At 38.0% G+C, this 18,206-nt stretch overlaps 3 protein-coding genes across 3 annotated transcripts; all 3 read right to left on the reverse strand.

The window, feature by feature from the left end:
- Positions 1–1,720: 1,720 nt before the first annotated feature.
- On the reverse strand, positions 1,721–4,414 carry LOC149014039 (oligopeptide transporter 7-like). The gene is made up of 6 exons (XM_089158219.1): positions 3,950–4,414; positions 3,749–3,846; positions 3,073–3,642; positions 2,702–2,960; positions 2,427–2,609; positions 1,721–2,335 (listed from the first exon to the last, which is right to left on the reverse strand). Exons 1-6 carry the CDS (start codon positions 4,412–4,414, stop codon positions 1,721–1,723), a joined length of 2,190 nt encoding a protein of 729 aa, XP_089014345.1.
- Positions 4,415–7,794: 3,380 nt separating this feature from the next.
- Positions 7,795–10,623, reverse strand: LOC149014040 (oligopeptide transporter 7-like). The gene is made up of 6 exons (XM_089158919.1): positions 10,141–10,623; positions 9,920–10,017; positions 9,215–9,784; positions 8,864–9,116; positions 8,589–8,771; positions 7,795–8,510 (listed from the first exon to the last, which is right to left on the reverse strand). The coding sequence occupies exons 1-6, from the start codon at positions 10,621–10,623 to the stop codon at positions 7,896–7,898; spliced, it is 2,202 nt and encodes a 733-aa protein (XP_089015045.1). The 3' UTR covers positions 7,795–7,895.
- A 2,717-nt stretch (positions 10,624–13,340) lies between these two features.
- Positions 13,341–17,260, reverse strand: LOC149014041 (oligopeptide transporter 7-like). The gene is made up of 6 exons (XM_089159770.1): positions 16,455–17,260; positions 16,241–16,338; positions 15,004–15,573; positions 14,656–14,914; positions 14,379–14,561; positions 13,341–14,244 (listed from the first exon to the last, which is right to left on the reverse strand). Exons 1-6 carry the CDS (start codon positions 16,935–16,937, stop codon positions 13,630–13,632), a joined length of 2,208 nt encoding a protein of 735 aa, XP_089015896.1. The 5' UTR covers positions 16,938–17,260; the 3' UTR covers positions 13,341–13,629.
- Positions 17,261–18,206: the final 946 nt, after the last annotated feature.

Consider the following 18,206-nt stretch of genomic DNA (forward strand, 5'->3'; position numbering starts at 1 on the left):
ACTTATGCCCCTAAATAACATTTTCTTAAAGATTTCTCTCCCAATGAAATATTTTTTCATCCCCAAGACCTTTTTTTGGAAGTCAAGGCATCCAATAAATTTACATCCTTAAAATATTTACTTTTCAAGGTTCGAGCACAAAGGAAATTTGGTTGGATTAATAATCTATATCCTTGTTTTGCTAATAAAACTTTGTTAAAAAAAAACAAAAATCTTTAAACCCAATACTCCTTGAATCCCATTTTATCTAGCGCATTCTTTTTTGGCCAAATGATTCTAAAGCTATATAACTTGTTACATTCCACTTTATCATATGTTTTGCGTAAGTGAAGGATAATCTCAAAGTTCTTTTCACATCATCGACGGTCTTGTGATGATAGCAATAATCGATATAATAGAAGACCCATAGATTAAATAATTAATTTAAACACTTAATAAATATATTAATTTGGAACCTCTCAAAGTGCACTCTAAGGGAAAACAGGGATCAATTGTGAGTTTATCCTCAACCTCTCAGTAGTCAACGGTATATGCAAATCATAGCTCCATTAGTAGATTGTAATTTTAATAATTCGTAAAGTTACGTACAAGAATTAAAACGTATAATGCGTGAAAATGGAGGTATTTACATTGGATTATTAATTAAACATTCAACTATTCCAGTGTGAATCATCTCCCTGACCGAACAGAGATTGCTCCCTCGACAACATTATAACAACAAATTATGTGGGGCCCACAAGTAAAAAATATAAATCATTAAAACAAAAATCTCATCACCCTAACCCTGTCAGTCCCCTATAATTCATGATTAATAGTCGTTGGGGGAGCACAGAGTGCTCTTCGTCAAGAAATCCAAACTCCAACTATTCATGATATTTGACTTTGTCTGGAAAAGTCCAAAAATTCGTATATTTTTGTGGTAACTTGACACTTTGATTGAATTGGTTCTTGCTTTATTTTCAAATTTTTTTCTTTTTCTTTCTAAAACAATATAAAGATCTAGAAGAATTTAAAAGATAAATCAAATGTGATATACTATTATGGCATTGTAATGCATAGCTTTTAAGCGTGTGATTATGTATGAAATGACACTATAAATCTCATATAAAAAAAAAAATTATAATCCCACAATATTTTATTATCAAAATCGTTTTCCAAACTTTTATATTAGATACATGCATGATCAACAATCTCTTCTTCAATTTAAAAATATAGTCTTACAATAATGTCTGGAAGATTTTTTCACGTGTGGGTCCCTTTAGTCAGTCGGGTTCCCTTAATGCAATATATTACGTGCGGGTCTTAAACAAACTAACTCCGTTAGTCACCGTTAAGTATATTCAAATCTCAAACGTGAAAGAACCAAAATGCCCTCAGGTTATTTAATACATTGTGTTATTACAATCTTAGAACAATTGTGGATTAAATGTACACATGATCCTTGTGACTGTGGACCACACCTAGGCGTATTCAAGTGTGTTTGATACCAACTGGGTGAGGTGTGACATTGTGTGCCTGATGGCCCCGACATCAAGTTTAATCTGCTTTAAGTTTCCTAATTTTGCCTTGATAACAATGTCTATTTTACATTTGGTGCTGCTTCTGTGTTTGTTAAGGATGCTCACACCCATCGGATTATAGCCCATGGCTTGAGTAAAAATGGCCTCTACTAGAATTTGATTTTGGAACCAAGAGAATTTTGTTCTTCTTGTTTTTTCACTCAGAAAACAGGGCAACCATCAACAATCACCCCTTTGGCAGTTGGGCAAGAAGCCAAAGGGCAGTTATCTAGGTTGGCTCCCCACCAATTTATGCTGATTTGCATCAGGCCCAAACACAGAAACAGGAGCACACCCATGAAGGCAAGGCCGGCATCTAGAGCCCCAGAGAGAACATAATTGTGGCGTTGCCACCAGCTTTGCCTGTATCTATAGAGGACAAAGCCAGAGAGGAACCCAAGAAGCAGCCAGGTGCTAAAGTTGATAGCACTTGCAGGGGGCATCAATCCTATAGTACCTAAAAGGATTGGCATGTTGATGAGGCGGATCCATTTTTGCTGAGGGAAGGCTTTGTGTGCAAGCCAAACAAGAAGTGGAGCAATGGCTCCACCTAAGAAGAACCAATTGATAGCTGAATATGGACCTAGGTTCCCAAAAAATCTACGAGGGCCAATCAGCCCCCAGATAACTGAAGCATCGTAAAATACACGATCTATTGGACAAGTCCATGGACTATTGGGGGGCAGCAGAGAAGTGTCACAGAGGTTGGGGATGGAAGTCATTAGCCACCATGCAGTTCCTAGGTAGACCAGACAAGATATCAAGGTTCCCACAACCTGATTCATAAGATAAAGAAGAAATAATTTTAGAAGCGTCTCACATAAATCCCTCATAGAGAATGAAAAGGAAGCTAGAATTAAAGCTAACCTGGGCCATGAACATTTTTCTGGGAGGAATCTTCATGTAGTGACCGAGCTTGAAATCTTGCAGAAGGTTGATGGCTTGAGTCATGCTGATATATCCATACACCTTAAAGCACATGTTCGCAACAGGGTGACCTGGGTATATGTATCCTATGATATATTCAGTGATGATGTTCAGCCCTGGTACCTGGTTCAGTGGATCCGATACGATGGACAAATCATGATGATGAAAGGGAATCTTGATCAAATGCAAGCAAGAGTAAAAAGAAATTAACTCACCTGGTTTGTGGTGGCATATATGATGCCAATTGGGAGAGTGAAGATCAAGGCGATGACGCAGGCTAGTAAAACTCCCCACCATGGTAACTGAAGTTGGTCGTTGTAGTACTGACAAGCAAAGATAGTTGCAGCAATGTTGAGGAGGAGGATGCAGATAAACCACAATTCGGGTACTTGCTTATACTTGCTCATGAGCCTCGTGTGTATGTCCATCTTCTTTTCCCCCTTAAACGCGGATTTGCTTAGTTGAAATATATCCCTATCACGTAATTTTTAACATTGGAGTTGTAATTAATTAGTGTTAGTTGTTGATAATCTTCTTTTTTGGTTTGTGACGATTTAGAACGAGGAAATTAAGCTATGATCATTACCTTCCATGGAAGAGGAGAACGTGAACAAGAGTGGCCGGGAGGGCAGCGAAGCCAAGACCATAGCCAATGGCAAAGAAAATGCTTATGTAAAGAGGGCCATTCTGCTGGTAGGCATTGAGGTCAATTTGGAAGTTAGAGTTGATGATGGAAAAGATGTTATAAGTTTGGCCAGAAGAAGTAAAGAGTTGGCTGGAGAAGAGGGGGAAGGTCTTGGCTTGGTATACGTTGAGCCAGTAGCAAGCAGGGACGATGACGTACATGAGGAGTAGGAAACCAACGCCGATGTTGGCTGTAGCAAACCAAGGGCTGGCGAGTGGGCTTCCAAGGTAAGAGGTGGCCGCAGACCAATCAAAGGACAATGCACCAATGCCCATGCCCTTCAGGCCGGAGCCCAGCTGGTGGGCGAGAACGGAGGTAGGGAACGCCCAGCAAACCCAAGACATGGATGTCAACATGGGAAATAGATAACCTGGAAGGACGTAATAAGCAAAGCTACACATGAACACAATTAAGAAGAACTGGTTACGTGTCAGCTGCCCCTTGACCCTCTTTTCTTTATCGTGTAGCGCTCTGCACATATGCAGCCGTGATCAATCAGTAAATGGTTATATATCATATCATAGGACACAAAACCAAAGCCCAAGCCCCCGTACATGGAAAGCAAGAGATAATAGACCTGAACAATGACACCTGAACAAGATTATATGGCCACCACATCTCTGCCGGCTCCACAAGATACCTCCGGAATATTCCTGCCCACCCAAACCCCAACACCTGCAGCAGCAATACACACCAGACCAGCAATTTTCATCAGCAATATTACCACTACCAGCAAGACAGGATTGAGAAACCAAACAAACAGACAAAACCAATTAACCTGGGTTGTGATAATGAGGAGGAAGGACACGAAGAAGGTTAGCTCCCTTTTGTAGAAAAGCTTGATGGAACTGAGGATGTGAGTGGCGTAGACAGTCCCAGCTCCAGTGTTAGCAAAGATGGTGATGAGTACATGCTCCTTCACATTGAATGGTCCCGGATTGAGAGTGAATTCCCATCTGCTGCCCTTGAAGAAGATGCGATTGGGGAGCACTGTTGCCATGAGATGCCCCAGTGGCACCACTGCTATCTGGGCAGATATGGAGGAGATGACTAAGGGCTCTGTTCTGTACCAGAAGAACTGGTTCAAGAACGATAGCAACGTACACGAAACCACCCCCAGAATCCACGTTCGGAAGGTCATTACAGGGAGGCTCGTGTCGTCCGTCGTCGGCACCGTCAAAGCCACCTGCTTTACAGGTGAATTTTCATTCTCATGTTCCCCTGAACTCATCTCAACCTCCATCGAATCCATCTCTCTCTCTTTCTTTCTTTGAAGAGCTAGTGGGGGAGTTCGAAGGTGAAGAGTATGGGAAACCGGATAGGATTTAAATAGATATTCACAAAGGTAAGACCTGCACATTGTGGTATGACACCATGAGAAGAGATTCTTAAATTTAAAAAACAGTATCCTTACCATGGAGACCTTCAGAAACAGAGAGAGAGAGAGGAAGAAAACATGATTCAGACCCCTCCACCTCCCAAAGAAGGTTGTTTTGACTTTTGAGTTTTGATGATTCGAAATGGAATATTGATGTCGATATATATTCAATGGATTCTGTCTATGGGAATGTCTATCCAATCGAGAAAAGAAAAAGAAGAAAAAAAAAGAGTTTGGCCTCTGGGGATGCAAGTCCTCTAATTAAGTTTCAACTTCTTGTTTGCACATATACAGCAAGATGGAATTTGAACCCAGTTGAAAATATCAACATGTCATATATATCATCATCAGCTCATCAGCAGCTATGAATGTGTCGGCCATTTTTCAGTTAAGATAACGTAGCAAGTGTTGGTCAAGCAATCTCACTTCCTTGGATGATTTAAATCTTTAATTTTAAACTTAAATCTTGCTTTAATTCCACATTCTCTTACAGCAGCAAAAACAATGTGGAACATGATCGGGTTAGGTCAAAATCTTCTAAAATCTTAATACTAATCTTACAAGATTGGATCAGACCCAACTACACTTAATCTTGACCTTTAACCTTAACCCTAAATCTACTTACAAAACATTAAGATAATATGCAATTTTATTTTACTATCAAAATAACCTATAAAGTGATAGGGTAAGACTTGAATCATGCAAACTTGACTCACCCTAACTCTATTCCATGATCATCGTAACTCAACTCTAACCAGTCCTCAAGACTAGAATTTTGAGTCTATAGATATTCAAAAAGTTGAAGAATTAACACATATTTGGACTATCAGGGTTTAAATTTACGCTCCTATGTCTTAGTTATGTGGTTACAATATATGTTCTTCTCGAAGTTGCAAGCATGAATATTGCCAAATGCTACATTGTAGAATTAATGATTTTTTTTTTCTTTTTCTTTTTTATAACCCAAATCCCAATGCATCTTATTTTTGTGGGTTCAAAAATCAAAACAACTTGGAGAAATTATAAATACATATATTATACTGGATATGGCTTTTTATCTTTTTTTTTATAAGCTATTGAAATCTATTGTTTATTTCCTTCTACAATAATTAAAAATTAGATATCAGAATATCACATAATGGCAAGAGAAGGTGCAAATGTCATCTTGCTTTCGAGTTACCACTTGTTGGTTTAAATGAGGGCTTTGATCTTAGTAATCTTTTTTCTTATAAAAATTGTATATTCTTTCGATCTCTGTCCTTTCACACTGTTTATGGGGGTGTTATATTCTTTAATTTAGTAGTTCTTCCACTCCAGTCGACAGCCTTGTGATGATAGCAATGATCGATACAACAGTAGTTTTAAAAATGACAAAATATCTTATAGCAAAACGTTTAACTAATCCAATCTAACACCCATACACGAAATAATTAATTTAAAAACTTAAAATCAATAATGTCTAATGACATAATATATATAATACTAATTTGGAGCCTCTGAATATGCACTCAAGGGAAGATGGGACTAATTGAAGGTAATTTTCAACGGTATATCATATATGCAAATCATGGGTCCATTCATTAATAGATTGTAATCATAATAATTCGCAGGCTTACGTATGTTGGAAAATACACACAAGATTTAAAACGCAAGATGCGTGAAACTGGAGGTTAATTTTCACATTAAACTACTAATTGAAGGTTTAACTTTCCAAGTAACGAAATCTTTTGATGTACAAGGCCCTCTGATTCTCCAAGTGCCACGAACAAGAGTTGAGTTTGAAGATCACAATGATTTAGGTGAGTCAAATTTTAAAAATTTTAAATAATGTGAAAAGTGTACAGGTGAGTCGTTGTCCACTGAGGATCAAGGGAGTCAAAGTTTGTCCTCTCCAAAAACTTTGATTCTCTTATGATCTCTGATAATTCACAGAAAGAGATGGATGATCAAGTGAACTTCAAAATCTCAAATTTCGAAATCACCTTAACCGCTGCCGAAAACCACCCACCCAATAATTTCTTCTCTTTATTGTTAGTACATACTTGATGTATTAATGTAGGACTATTAATCAAAGGTTAATCAACCATCCTAAATTGAGTTAATACATCAAATAAGAGTAATTAAATACCCATATTTTTAGTGGTTACTTTTTTTTGGGAAAAAGTAACTTAATTTTTTTTGGTGAAAATGTGTTTTATATTAAACTCGGAGAAGAAAAAAATTACAAGCGTTGGTAGTGTTTCCTCCAGCATCCTATTTGAGAACTCCTTGGGAAAACTCCCTTGTGTCCGGCGATGTTCCCCAGGATCTGGTTCAACTTGTGGAAAGAAATAAGAAAGAAATAGGATTTTCCTCCGGCGTCGTCCCTACAAGAAAATCTGCTCCGGCGTTCCAACTCGAGCACCACATGATAGAACCCGGCCAGACTAATGGAACGTCTTCACTATGCCACGGATGTTGCAGACGAGCTCCACAACATACCAAGGAACATTATATCTACCCAAAATCATGGTAATTGCACCCGACGAGTTGGATCTAATCTGAACCCTAGAAATGGAGTGTGTGAATGGCTACAAGCTCCATGCAAAGCATGTTTGATTCCATGCATGCTCCCACTGGCAGCAGCAAAAACAACTTCGCCCATATCATTTTTAGCTAGCTAGAATCTAGTACCCACATCCATTGCCGTTAATAGAACCATCACAATTCAAGGATGCCCATCTCGCCGGTGGCTTGTTCCACCTTAGAGCTCGAGGAGAGGATAACTGAAATGAAACTTTGGTCTTCTCATCTTTCACCAATTAGCATCATGGACGTACCACACTTGACTCTTCTAAAAAATATATATAATAATAATAATAATAAAATATTTCAAATATATAAAAATTTAGAAGAAATCAAAACATAAATCAAATGTGATATACTATCATCGCATTGTAATGCATAGCTTTTTAGGTGACTGCTTATCAGGTTATTTATATGGAATAACATAATAAATCTCATCTGAAAGAAATAAAAAATAAAAAATGATTTAAAAACTTGAAGTGCTGTAAATTTTAAGCCTTTTTTGTTAGGCCTCCAGACTCCAGTGAAGATATTATAATAAAAAAAAATCGTTAGAATTTTGGATAAAGAGGCACTGTTCAAGACCCCTTTTGTGGGAAAATTGCAACTAGATGAGAACAAGTGTTGCCAAACCATAATCCCATGAACACTATTACGAAAGATAAATCAAATGAACAAGTGAATAAGGTCACCTAGATTTATGCTATATAATTCCTATGAGAAAACCTGAAAAACTACATATTTACATTGAAATGAGTGCTCAGTCCTATGCAAATTCAAGTCAGAAAACAGGGCAACCATCAACTATCACTCCCTTGGCAGTGGGGCAAGAAGCCAAAGGACAGTCATCAAGGTTGGATCCCCACCAGTTTAAGGAAACCTCATTCATGCCCAAGCAGACAAACACGAGCACACCCATGAAAGCAAGGCCAGCATCTAGAGCCCCTGATAGAACATAATTGTGTCGTTGCCACCAATCTGGGCGGTACCTATAGAGAACAAAACCAAAGAGGAACCCAAGAACTAGCCAAGTGGTGAAGTTGATAACGCTGGCAGGGGGCATCATTCCTGTAGCTCCAAATATGAGTGGCATGTTAATGAGACGAATCCATTTTTGCTGAGGAAAGGCTTTGTGTGCAACCCAAACAAGAAGAGGGGCAATGACTCCAACCAGGAAGGACCAATTCACAGCTGAGTATAGTCCAAGATCCCCGAAAAATCGACGAGGGCCAACCAATCCCCAGATAACAGATGCATCATAAAAAACTCGATCCAACGGGCAAGTCCATGGACTGTTGGGGGGCAGCAGGGAAGTGTCACATATGTTGGGAATGGAATTCATTAGCCACCATGCAGTACACAGGTAGACCAGACAAGAAAGCAAGGTTCCCACAACCTGTAAATAGAGGATGTATCATTTGTTCCTTACAGAGCAAATAGAAAGAAATTGATGAAGAAAAGAAATAAAGTTAACCTGAGCCATGAACATGGATCTAGGAGGAATCTTCATGTAGTGACCGAGCTTGAAATCTGCCAGAAAGGTGAGGGCTTGACTCATGCTGATATAACCATACACCTTGAAACACATGTTCGCAACAGGGCGGCCTGGGTACAAGTACCCTATGATATACTCAGTCATGACGTTTAACCCTGGTTGCTGTTAACATTGGAAATTCTTCAATGCTCATCCTACTACGAATGAAATAAGAAGAATGGAATTTTGATGGACAACATTAGCAAGACATGTACCTGGTTTGTGGTGGCAAGGATAACGCCAATTGGGAGAGTGAAGATAAAGGCAAGGAAGCAAGCTAATAAGACACCCCACCATGGTAGCTGAAGTTGGTCGATGAAGTATTGACAAGCGAACAGAGTTGCAGCAATGTTGATGACAAGGATACAAATGAACCACCATTCAGGAACCTGCTTATAGTTGTTCATAAGCTTCGTGTGTATGTCCTTCTTCTCCTTCAAAGCAGATTTGCTTAGCTTCAAAATTTCCCTGAAATATGATTTTGACATCAGATTAGTCAATTGTGTTGTTAAGAAATTTTGGTTCTAATGAAGAAAGTGGAAACTAAACTGCCATTAATTAATTACCTTCCATTGAAGAGAAGAACATGAACAATAGTGGCAGTGAGTGCAGCAAAACCAGCACCATAGCTAATGGCAAAAAAAGTGCTAAGGTAGAGAGGTCCATTCTTCTTGTAGGCGTCGAGATCAATCTGGAAATTGGAGCCAATTATGGAAGAGATGTCGTATTTTTTACCAGAAGAGGTGAAGAGATGGCTGGAGAAGATGGGGAAAGTCTTGGCATTGTAGATGTTGAACCAGTAGGAAACAGGGACTATGAAGTAAGTAAGGATGGCGAAGCCAACAGCGATGTTGGCTGTAGCAAACCAAGGACTGGCAAGTGGACTGCCGAGATATGATGAAGCTGTAGACCAATCGAAGGCCATGGCACCAATGCCCAAACCTTCAAGGCCGGAGCCAAGTTGATGTGCGAGAACGGACTTGGGGAATACCCAACAGACCCAAGACAATGAGGTTAACATTTCAAATAGGTAACTAGGAAATACATAATAAGCAAAGCTACACATGAAAGTAATCAGGAAGAATTGGTTACGCGTTATCTCCCCCTTGCGCCTTGGTTCTTTCTCATGTAAAGCTCTGCAATAGAAATCAAGCCAACAATCAATTATCATGTATCTTAGTACCCCAAACAGATTAATAACTAATTCATAACAGTGCAGTATCAATTTGTCAAAAATACTCAAATTTTAATTTCAGATTTGGAATGTTTACCTGAACAAGGAAACCTGTACAAGATTGCCTGGCCACCACATCCCTGAAGGCTCCACTAGATACCTTCGGAAAATTCCTGCCCAGCCGAACCCCAACACCTAACAGTACATATATACTAGCAATTAGTAACAGTCACCACTGCAGATTGAATCCATCTAACAGAAGGGGAGAGGGGGAGAAAGAAAGAAACAGTCCAGCGAGGTGTTAGGAATCAAACAAACCTGGGTTGTGATAAGGAGAAGGAAGGAAACGAAGAAGGTGAGCTTTCTCTTGTAGAAAAGCTTAATAGCGCTAAGAATGTGAGTGGCATAAACACTACCAGCTCCTGAATTGGCAAAGATTGTGATGAGGACATGCTCCTTCACATTGAATGGTCCTGGATTTAGGGTGAACTCCCACGAGCTGCCCTTGAAGAAGATGCGATCGGGGAGGACTTCCGCCATGAGATGCCCCAAAGGCACAACCGCTATCTGGGCAGATATGGAGGTGATTGTTAAAGGCTCAGTTCTGTACCAGAAGAACTGGTTCAAGAACGATAGCAACACGCATGAAATCACACCCAGAAACCACATTCGGAAGGTAAGCACAGGAAGGCTGGGATCATCTGTCGTAGGCACCGTCAAAGCCACCTGCTTTACCGGAGAGTTCTCCTTCTTATCATCTTCCTGCTTGTCCATGCTCATCTTCATCTCTATCTTGTCCATGCTCATCTTCATCTCTATCTCCATCTCTATCTCCATCTCTTTTTCTTAGTCTTAGTCTCTCAGAGTAGAGTAACTGTAGAAACCTCCCGGAACTTGTCTGAGTCTTTCGAAGCTTTTAGTATGTAAACTCCAAAATGGTTAGTAGCAGATGCAGAAAGATCGCTGTTACTGAACGGATTCCTATTTCATGGGGAGGAATCTGTCAACTTTTGTGTTAAATTGAGAATGAGAATATATTATTACTAAGATGAGAAGGCATATAATGCATTTTGCCGATTTTCCTCCAATAGGAAACAAAGAGGTTTTCTACGAAATCCATTAAAATAAAAAGAAAATTTGTATTATCTTGTCGGGATAATTATAGGGTGTAAACGCATCCGATTCGGATCGCACAGTGGCAATACAATATTTGCATCCTATTATATTTGGATAATATTCTATTTTCGAACCGATTTATTTGGATGGATAATTATTTTTTTTAGTAGATTCTTCTAAATGGATTTAAATACAAGTTTTCAACTACTTATTGACATTCTTACTACTTTACTTGTAAGTGTTATTTTGAAATGTAAGAATTTAACAACTTTGGTAATTATTTTAGTACAAAATCTAGAAAAAATAGTTACATATTTCGCTAAAAGATCTATAAAATAAGAAAAACAATCCAAATAAGTAACTTAATCAAATAATTTTATCAGACGGATAATAACTGAAAATAAAGGGGTACACCATATCTACATCCTATTAATAATTGGACGGATTAGAATACTCCTAAACAGATGCAGAAGCAAATTTCGATCATTCATTTACACCCTTAATAATTACTGATGCCCCATGTACTATAGTTTGATTATTATTTTATCATTTATATATTTTAAAATTACTAATCTAAGGACTTTATCTATATTATTGTTGCCCCATTACTGCTAAACTCCATTAGTTAAGTGATAATGTTGCAGGGTTTTTTTTAATTCCAACTTATTTATATTTTATTTTAAATTACATTAATATCTTGTTGTAATTAAGAAAAAAATTCAAAATTAAACCATCTTCTTCTCCAATCAAAATAGAGGGGAAAAGGAAAAATAAAACATATCTTCTTCTCTTACCATACCCAATAAATAAATAAAATAAAAAAAGTTTTTTCTTCTTCTTCCTCTCTATGACCGTCAACCCAACTCCTTCTCTTCAAACAAAATTCAAGAAAGAAAAAGGTTTTTTGTCAATGCATGGTTGCTCGATTGATAATTAGGCAAACACCTTCTAGTGAAAAGGAGGTTGTGGGTTTGATTCTTGCGTATGGCATGTGTAATGTCTCAATCCCTTGTATCATATTGTCACACTACTATATCATACTATTATATAAAAACACATACTTTTGTTTGTAGCAAATATTTCATTAGACAAAATGAGCTTATTTTCTATCTATAAAGACTATCCACAAAACTATTATAAATAAAAAATTTTAATTTTTTTATAAGGTCAAACTTGTTAATTTACTTTTATTTGTGACAAATATTTGATTAGACAAAAATGGTCCTATTTTTTATTTGCAAAAACTACCTACAAAGTTATTATTAGATAAAGAGTTTAATCTGTTTTTATGGTCAACATTAGTCCATTAAATTTTTTTTGTATTTAATCATTTATCATTATACTAACGCGTAATTTGAAATTAAAAATATTAATTATCACAGATAATTATCTCATTCTGTTGATTCTCTTACTCATATCTTGTTTATGGAGAAACATGAATGCCCACTGGACCCTAAATTCCTTTATTCTCTCTCATTCCATTTTGAACAAAAACAATACCTTGAAACATTATTTGTAAAGCAAAATAAAAATAAAAATCTCCAAATTCCTTTATTCCAATGTCCTAGAAATTCAACTCTTTGAATCATTCTCCTAAAAATCAAACCGATCTCTTTTGTTTTTATTACATAAAACCTAACCGTTTCTAAAATATCAAATACACAATAATTATTTTATGGAAAGAAACTACCAAGCCTCGCAAACCATATTTTTTTATTTTTGGGAAATCGCGAATACTTACTAATTGATTTTTGCAGCGAGACAACAGAGCAATAATTTTTCTCTTTTGACCATTCCTTTACAAATAGGGTCTCTTTTTTCCTTCTTCTACTCTTCTTCTGTTTTTTGGTCAGCATATCGCTATTTTTCGTATTTTTTGTTGACACTAATAAATAAGGAGTATGTTTCATAGTCTGAGAATTCCATCCTTTCTTTTAATATGGTTAATTTAAAATGATAGAATCATAGAAGAGATGTAGAAGGAACTTTTTGTGTTTGTAAGCTTTTCTATTTGGTTTGATAAAAGAATAACCAAATTATTATTCCTGCAAATCTTTTTTTCTACTAATGTTATCAAGTGAGTAAAGTTGTTGCACTAAATTGAAACTTTTTATTCCCTTCTTAAGTCACAATTTTTAGTTTTTGAACTACTTAAATTTTGATTTTTTATCATTCTTATTTATAATTGAGTTACTCATCTTGTTGAATAAACTACTTTGAAAATTATCAGAGTCTGAACAAACAAGATAGGAGATGGGGGGATTACATATACCATCCGCAAGGGTCAAACTCTCAACTTCTTCACTAAGAAGTATGAGTCTTTTGTGACTCTACCAACCCTATATTGGCAAAAGAAGTGAAGATAATCAGCTTAATAGTGTTAGTTTCTCTTGTGACGCAAACCTAATTTTAGATAAAAGTTGAGGGAAATTAGATGAGGTAGTCATTAGAAATTTCGAGCTATTTCAGGCCCTTATTTTTTACCTAAACAAGAAACAAATACAAACACACTTCCACCCCTCCTTACCATGCAAAATAGGAAACAAATACAAAATGTCATATATAGTTTTTCTTTTTCTTTTTTTTCCTTTTTTTCCTTTTTTCCCTTTTTTTTCCTGGGGGAGGGGGTTTTTAGAATATCATATATAGCTAATTACAGTCAAATGAGTGCTTGTCATCTATAAATTCAAGTCAGTAAGTAGGACAACCATCAACAATCACTCCTTTGGCAGTTGGGCAAGTAGCTAAAGTGCAGCCATCTAGGTTGGTTCCCCACCAATCAATGCTTACTCCCTTCAAGCCTAAGCAAAGAAAGAGAAGCACACCCATGAAGGCAAGGCCAGCATCTAGGGCCCCTGAGAGAACATAATTGTGGCGGTGCCACCAGTTTTGCCGGTATCTATAAAGGATGAAACCAGAGAAGAACCCAAGAAGTAACCAGGTACTGAAGTTTATGGCACTTGCAGGGGGCATCATTCCTGTAGCACCTAATAGGATTGGCATGTTAATGAGCCGGATCCATTTCTGATGAGGGAAAGCTTTGTGTGCAATCCAAACAAGAACTGGGGCAATGGCTCCCCCAAGGAAGAACCAATTGACCGCCGAATATGGGCCAAGGTCCCCGAAAATTCTACGAGGGCCAACCAACCCCCAGATGACCGATGCATCGTAAAATACACGATCCATTGGGCAGGTCCATGGGCTGTCCGAGGGAAGCAGTGATGTGTCACACAAGTTGGGGATGGAAGTCATTAGCCACCATGCAGTTCCCAAGTAGACCAAACAAGATAGCAAGGTTCCCACAACCTGAACTCATAATGCAAACAAGAATAAAGAGAGAATCATTTGATTTGTAATTAAATATATGACATAAATAAATTACCATGTTTATGACTAAGAGAAAATAGAAAGGAATTGATGAAGAGTTAAGGATAATTAACCTGGGCCATGAACATTGATCTTGGAGGAATCTTCATGTAGTGACCAAGCTTGAAATCTTGTAGAAAGGTGAGGGCTTGAGTCATACTGATATATCCATAAACCTTGAAGCACATATTGGCAACAGGGCGCCCTGGGTACATGTACCCTAGGATATACTCAGTAATGATGTTTAACCCTGGTTGCTGTTACATTGGAAATTAAGTGATCCCCGCTCATTTTGCTGTGAATGAAATAAGAAAATGGGATTTTGATGAACAACATTAATATGACATGTACCTGGTTTGTGGTGGCATTGATGATACCAATTGGGAGAGTGAAGATCAAGGCAAGGAAACAAGCTAATAAGACTCCCCACCATGGTAGCTGAAGTTGGTCATTGTAGTACTGACAAGCAAAGATAGTTGCTGCAATGTTGAGGAGGAGGATGCAGATAAACCAACACTGGGGTACTTGCTTATATTTGCTCATGAGTCTTGTGTGTATGTCCATCGTCCTTCTCTCCTTAATGGCCGATTTGCTTAACTCCAATATTTCCCTATCATGTGATTTTAATATTGAATTTCTTAGCAGCGTTGTTGAGAAAATTTTCTTTTTTCGGTTTGTGAGAATTTAAGCTACCATTACCTTCCATGGAAGACAAGAACATGAACAAGAGTGGCAGTGAGGGCGGCGAAGCCAGCACCATAACTAATGGCAAAGAAAGTGCTTATGTAGAGAGGGCCATTCTCCTGATAGGCATTGAGGTCAATATGGAAATTAGAGTTGATGATGGAAGAGATATTGTAGGGTTGGCCGGAAGAAGTAAAGAGATTGTTGGAGTATATGGGAAAGGTCTTGGCTTGGTAGATGTTGAGCCAGTAAGAAGTAGGGACGATGAGGTACATGAGAAGTAGGAAGCCAGCGCCAATGTTTGCAGTAGCAAACCAAGGACTGGCGAGTGGACTTCCAAGGTAAGAGGTGGCTGCAGACCAATCGAAGGACAAGGCACCAATGCCCAGGCCCTTAAGGCCGGAGCCTAGTTGGTGGGCGAGAACGGATGTAGGGAAAGCCCAACAAACCCAAGACATGGATGTCAACATGGGAAATAGATAACCAGGAAAGACGTAACAAGCAAAGCTACACATGAACACAATTAGGAAGAACTGGTTACGTGTTAACTGCCCTTTGAGCCTCTTTTCTTTATCATGTAATGCTCTGCAAACAAACAGTAATAATGAATCAAATTACACCCAGAAAGAAAAAGAAAAAAAAAAACACTACTCACTCAGGAAATCAAGGCCGTACAATTGAAGAAAGAATGCAATATTTATGAAGGTGGAGCCTAATGCCAAGTCTAAAGGCAGAGGGATGACTTTAGGATCCTTGTTATAGTCACGTCGACAATCATGAGTCATCAATGGAGGGATGACTTTAGGATCCTTAATTGTTATAGTCATGACAATCATGAATCATCAATAGATTACTTTTATTCAGAGATTCCGCAGTTTCAGTATCTGAGAGAAAAAGCATTATTAGGTAAATTATTGAGGGACCCAGTTTGCTTAAACTTTTTCAGAAAACTGCTACCAACTTGTACGAAAAAGAAAGAAAACTTTTTATGGCTGAGAATTTTTGGTTCAACAACTGCCCGTGCTTTTGCGTTTATGATTGTTGTGGTCAAAAGCTTGGATCATCTCCTTGAAGAGCTGGGGTTTTTCAGTGAATATTCTAATTCGATTGATTAAATTGAAGTCCTTGAATTTGAATCATCTTATAGCACTGTCTGTATAATTTGTTGGGCAGGAAAGGAACTACAGGAGTAAGAAGAACAAGAAATGGAGCAATGGTAATACATACAAGAGGTAAAAAAAATGCAACTAACCTGAATAACGAGACCTGTACAAGATTGGAAGGCCACCACATCTCTGCAGGCTCCACCAGGTATCTCCGGAATAGACCTGCCCAACCAAACCCCAACACCTACAATAACACGTACCCACCAAGCCGGCGATCTCAACATATAATCACCAAAAGCTTAAAACAAGGAACAGACAGATCAAATGAAGGAAAAGATAATAAATAAATAAAACACAGACCTGTGTTGTAATAATGAGGAGGAAGGAAACAAAGAAGGTGAGCTTCTTTTTGTATATTAGCTTAATAGCACTGAGTATATGAGTGGCGTAGACAGTGCCAGCTCCAGAGTTTGCAAAGATGGTGATCAACACATGCTCCTTCACATTGAATGGTCCTGGATTGAGAGTAAATTCCCAGCGAGTACCTTTGTAGAAGATACGATCCGTGAGAGTGGCTGCCATAAGACGCCCCAGAGGAACTACTGCTATCTGGGCAGATATGGAGGTGACTGTTAGGGGCTCTGTTCTGTACCAGAAGAACTGGTTCAAGAACGACAACAACACGCATGAAACCACACCCAGAACCCACATTCGGAAGGTCAGAACAGGGAGGCTAGTGTCATCTGTCGTCGGCACCGTCAGAGCCACCTGCTTTACCGGTGAGTTATCCTTCACGTTCTCGTTTTCTAGTGAACCCATCTCCATCTCCATCTCCATCCCCATCCCCTGAACTAGTGTGTCTTACTCTGCAGCAGCAGCAGCTCTTCAGGGCTGTAGTGTGTGGTTCTTCTAGACCAGTAGAACCATTATAGGTTTTGTGGATAAACAGCAACTACGAAATCTGCTTTACTCCAAAAGAAAATCTGCCGTACTGATATATAGATTACGTTCTGGAACAGAATTTGTGGGTCTTTTGCAAGCTTTAAGTTTAGCGGTTAGAATTTTCAACCAAAAGAAATAGCAATTGAATAATTACTAATTGGATTTGATTAGCGATTCAATTTGGTTCTCACTTTGATAATTTTGAATCATTCTGTCAGATAAGGATAATGCAACGCAAAGAGGGACCACCTCTCATCCTTTTAGAAGACCGAATACGATTGACAAACGAAGCCGCTTTGATGAATTTGATCTTCAGTGAGCACTAATTAGGTGTACCAACCACAAAGCGATGATGTTGAAGTGACTGAAAGGGATTCTGATCGACCCAGAGAGAAAGAAGAAACAGAAGAAGAAAAAAAAATACAAGTTGAGGAGACGAGTAAATGCTTATAATCTGTGTTCACCGCAGAAGGGATCCAAATCTCCTCATAGGCAAGTGGAGATGCGTGATCTTTTTGTCGGACAAGTGGATAAAAGCGAATTGGACAATTCAGATCGAAATCTGAGATTTAGATAGCAAACTAAATGTGCAGAAATCGCTCTTTATTGGCTGCTAGTGACCGGATCTAAGAATTTTTGTTCACTTGTGTAGAAAGATGAGCAACGAATTTCTAGTCTTTTTTTGTTTTTTCTTGGGTGAACGGTCTTACTTTGACTTTTTTTTGGGTAAAAATCTTAGTCGACTTAAAAGGATTCACATCCTTTACAATTCTCATATTTTGCAATTTCCTGGAATTCTTGTATAAGATTCGGACACATTGCAGTTAATTATCCAAGGGATATTCAACACCGTCTAACAACTATGTGTGTTTTAAGTGAGTTCACATCCTCTAATTATGAATCCAGGTAACCGTTTAAAGAGATAATATAATATGTTGTAACTAGAATGTCTTTTAATTTTTTACAAAATATATTTTTTTCAAACTATATATTAATTAACATTGAATTACCAAAATACCCCCATTTACAGATATTATTTTCTTTATAATTCCAATGTTTCTAAATAACATGGAAAGTAATACTGCACGACCCTAAAAAGCATTTCATTCATTGCTCGTCACAGGAAGATTCTTTGCATGATTGAATAATTGTAGAACGAACAACTCTCGT

The sequence above is a fragment of the Hakea prostrata genome, chromosome 6, assembly GCF_041222555.1.
Source record: "Hakea prostrata isolate BN-2017 chromosome 6, UWA_Hpros_2, whole genome shotgun sequence".
NCBI lineage: Eukaryota > Viridiplantae > Streptophyta > Magnoliopsida > Proteales > Proteaceae > Hakea > Hakea prostrata.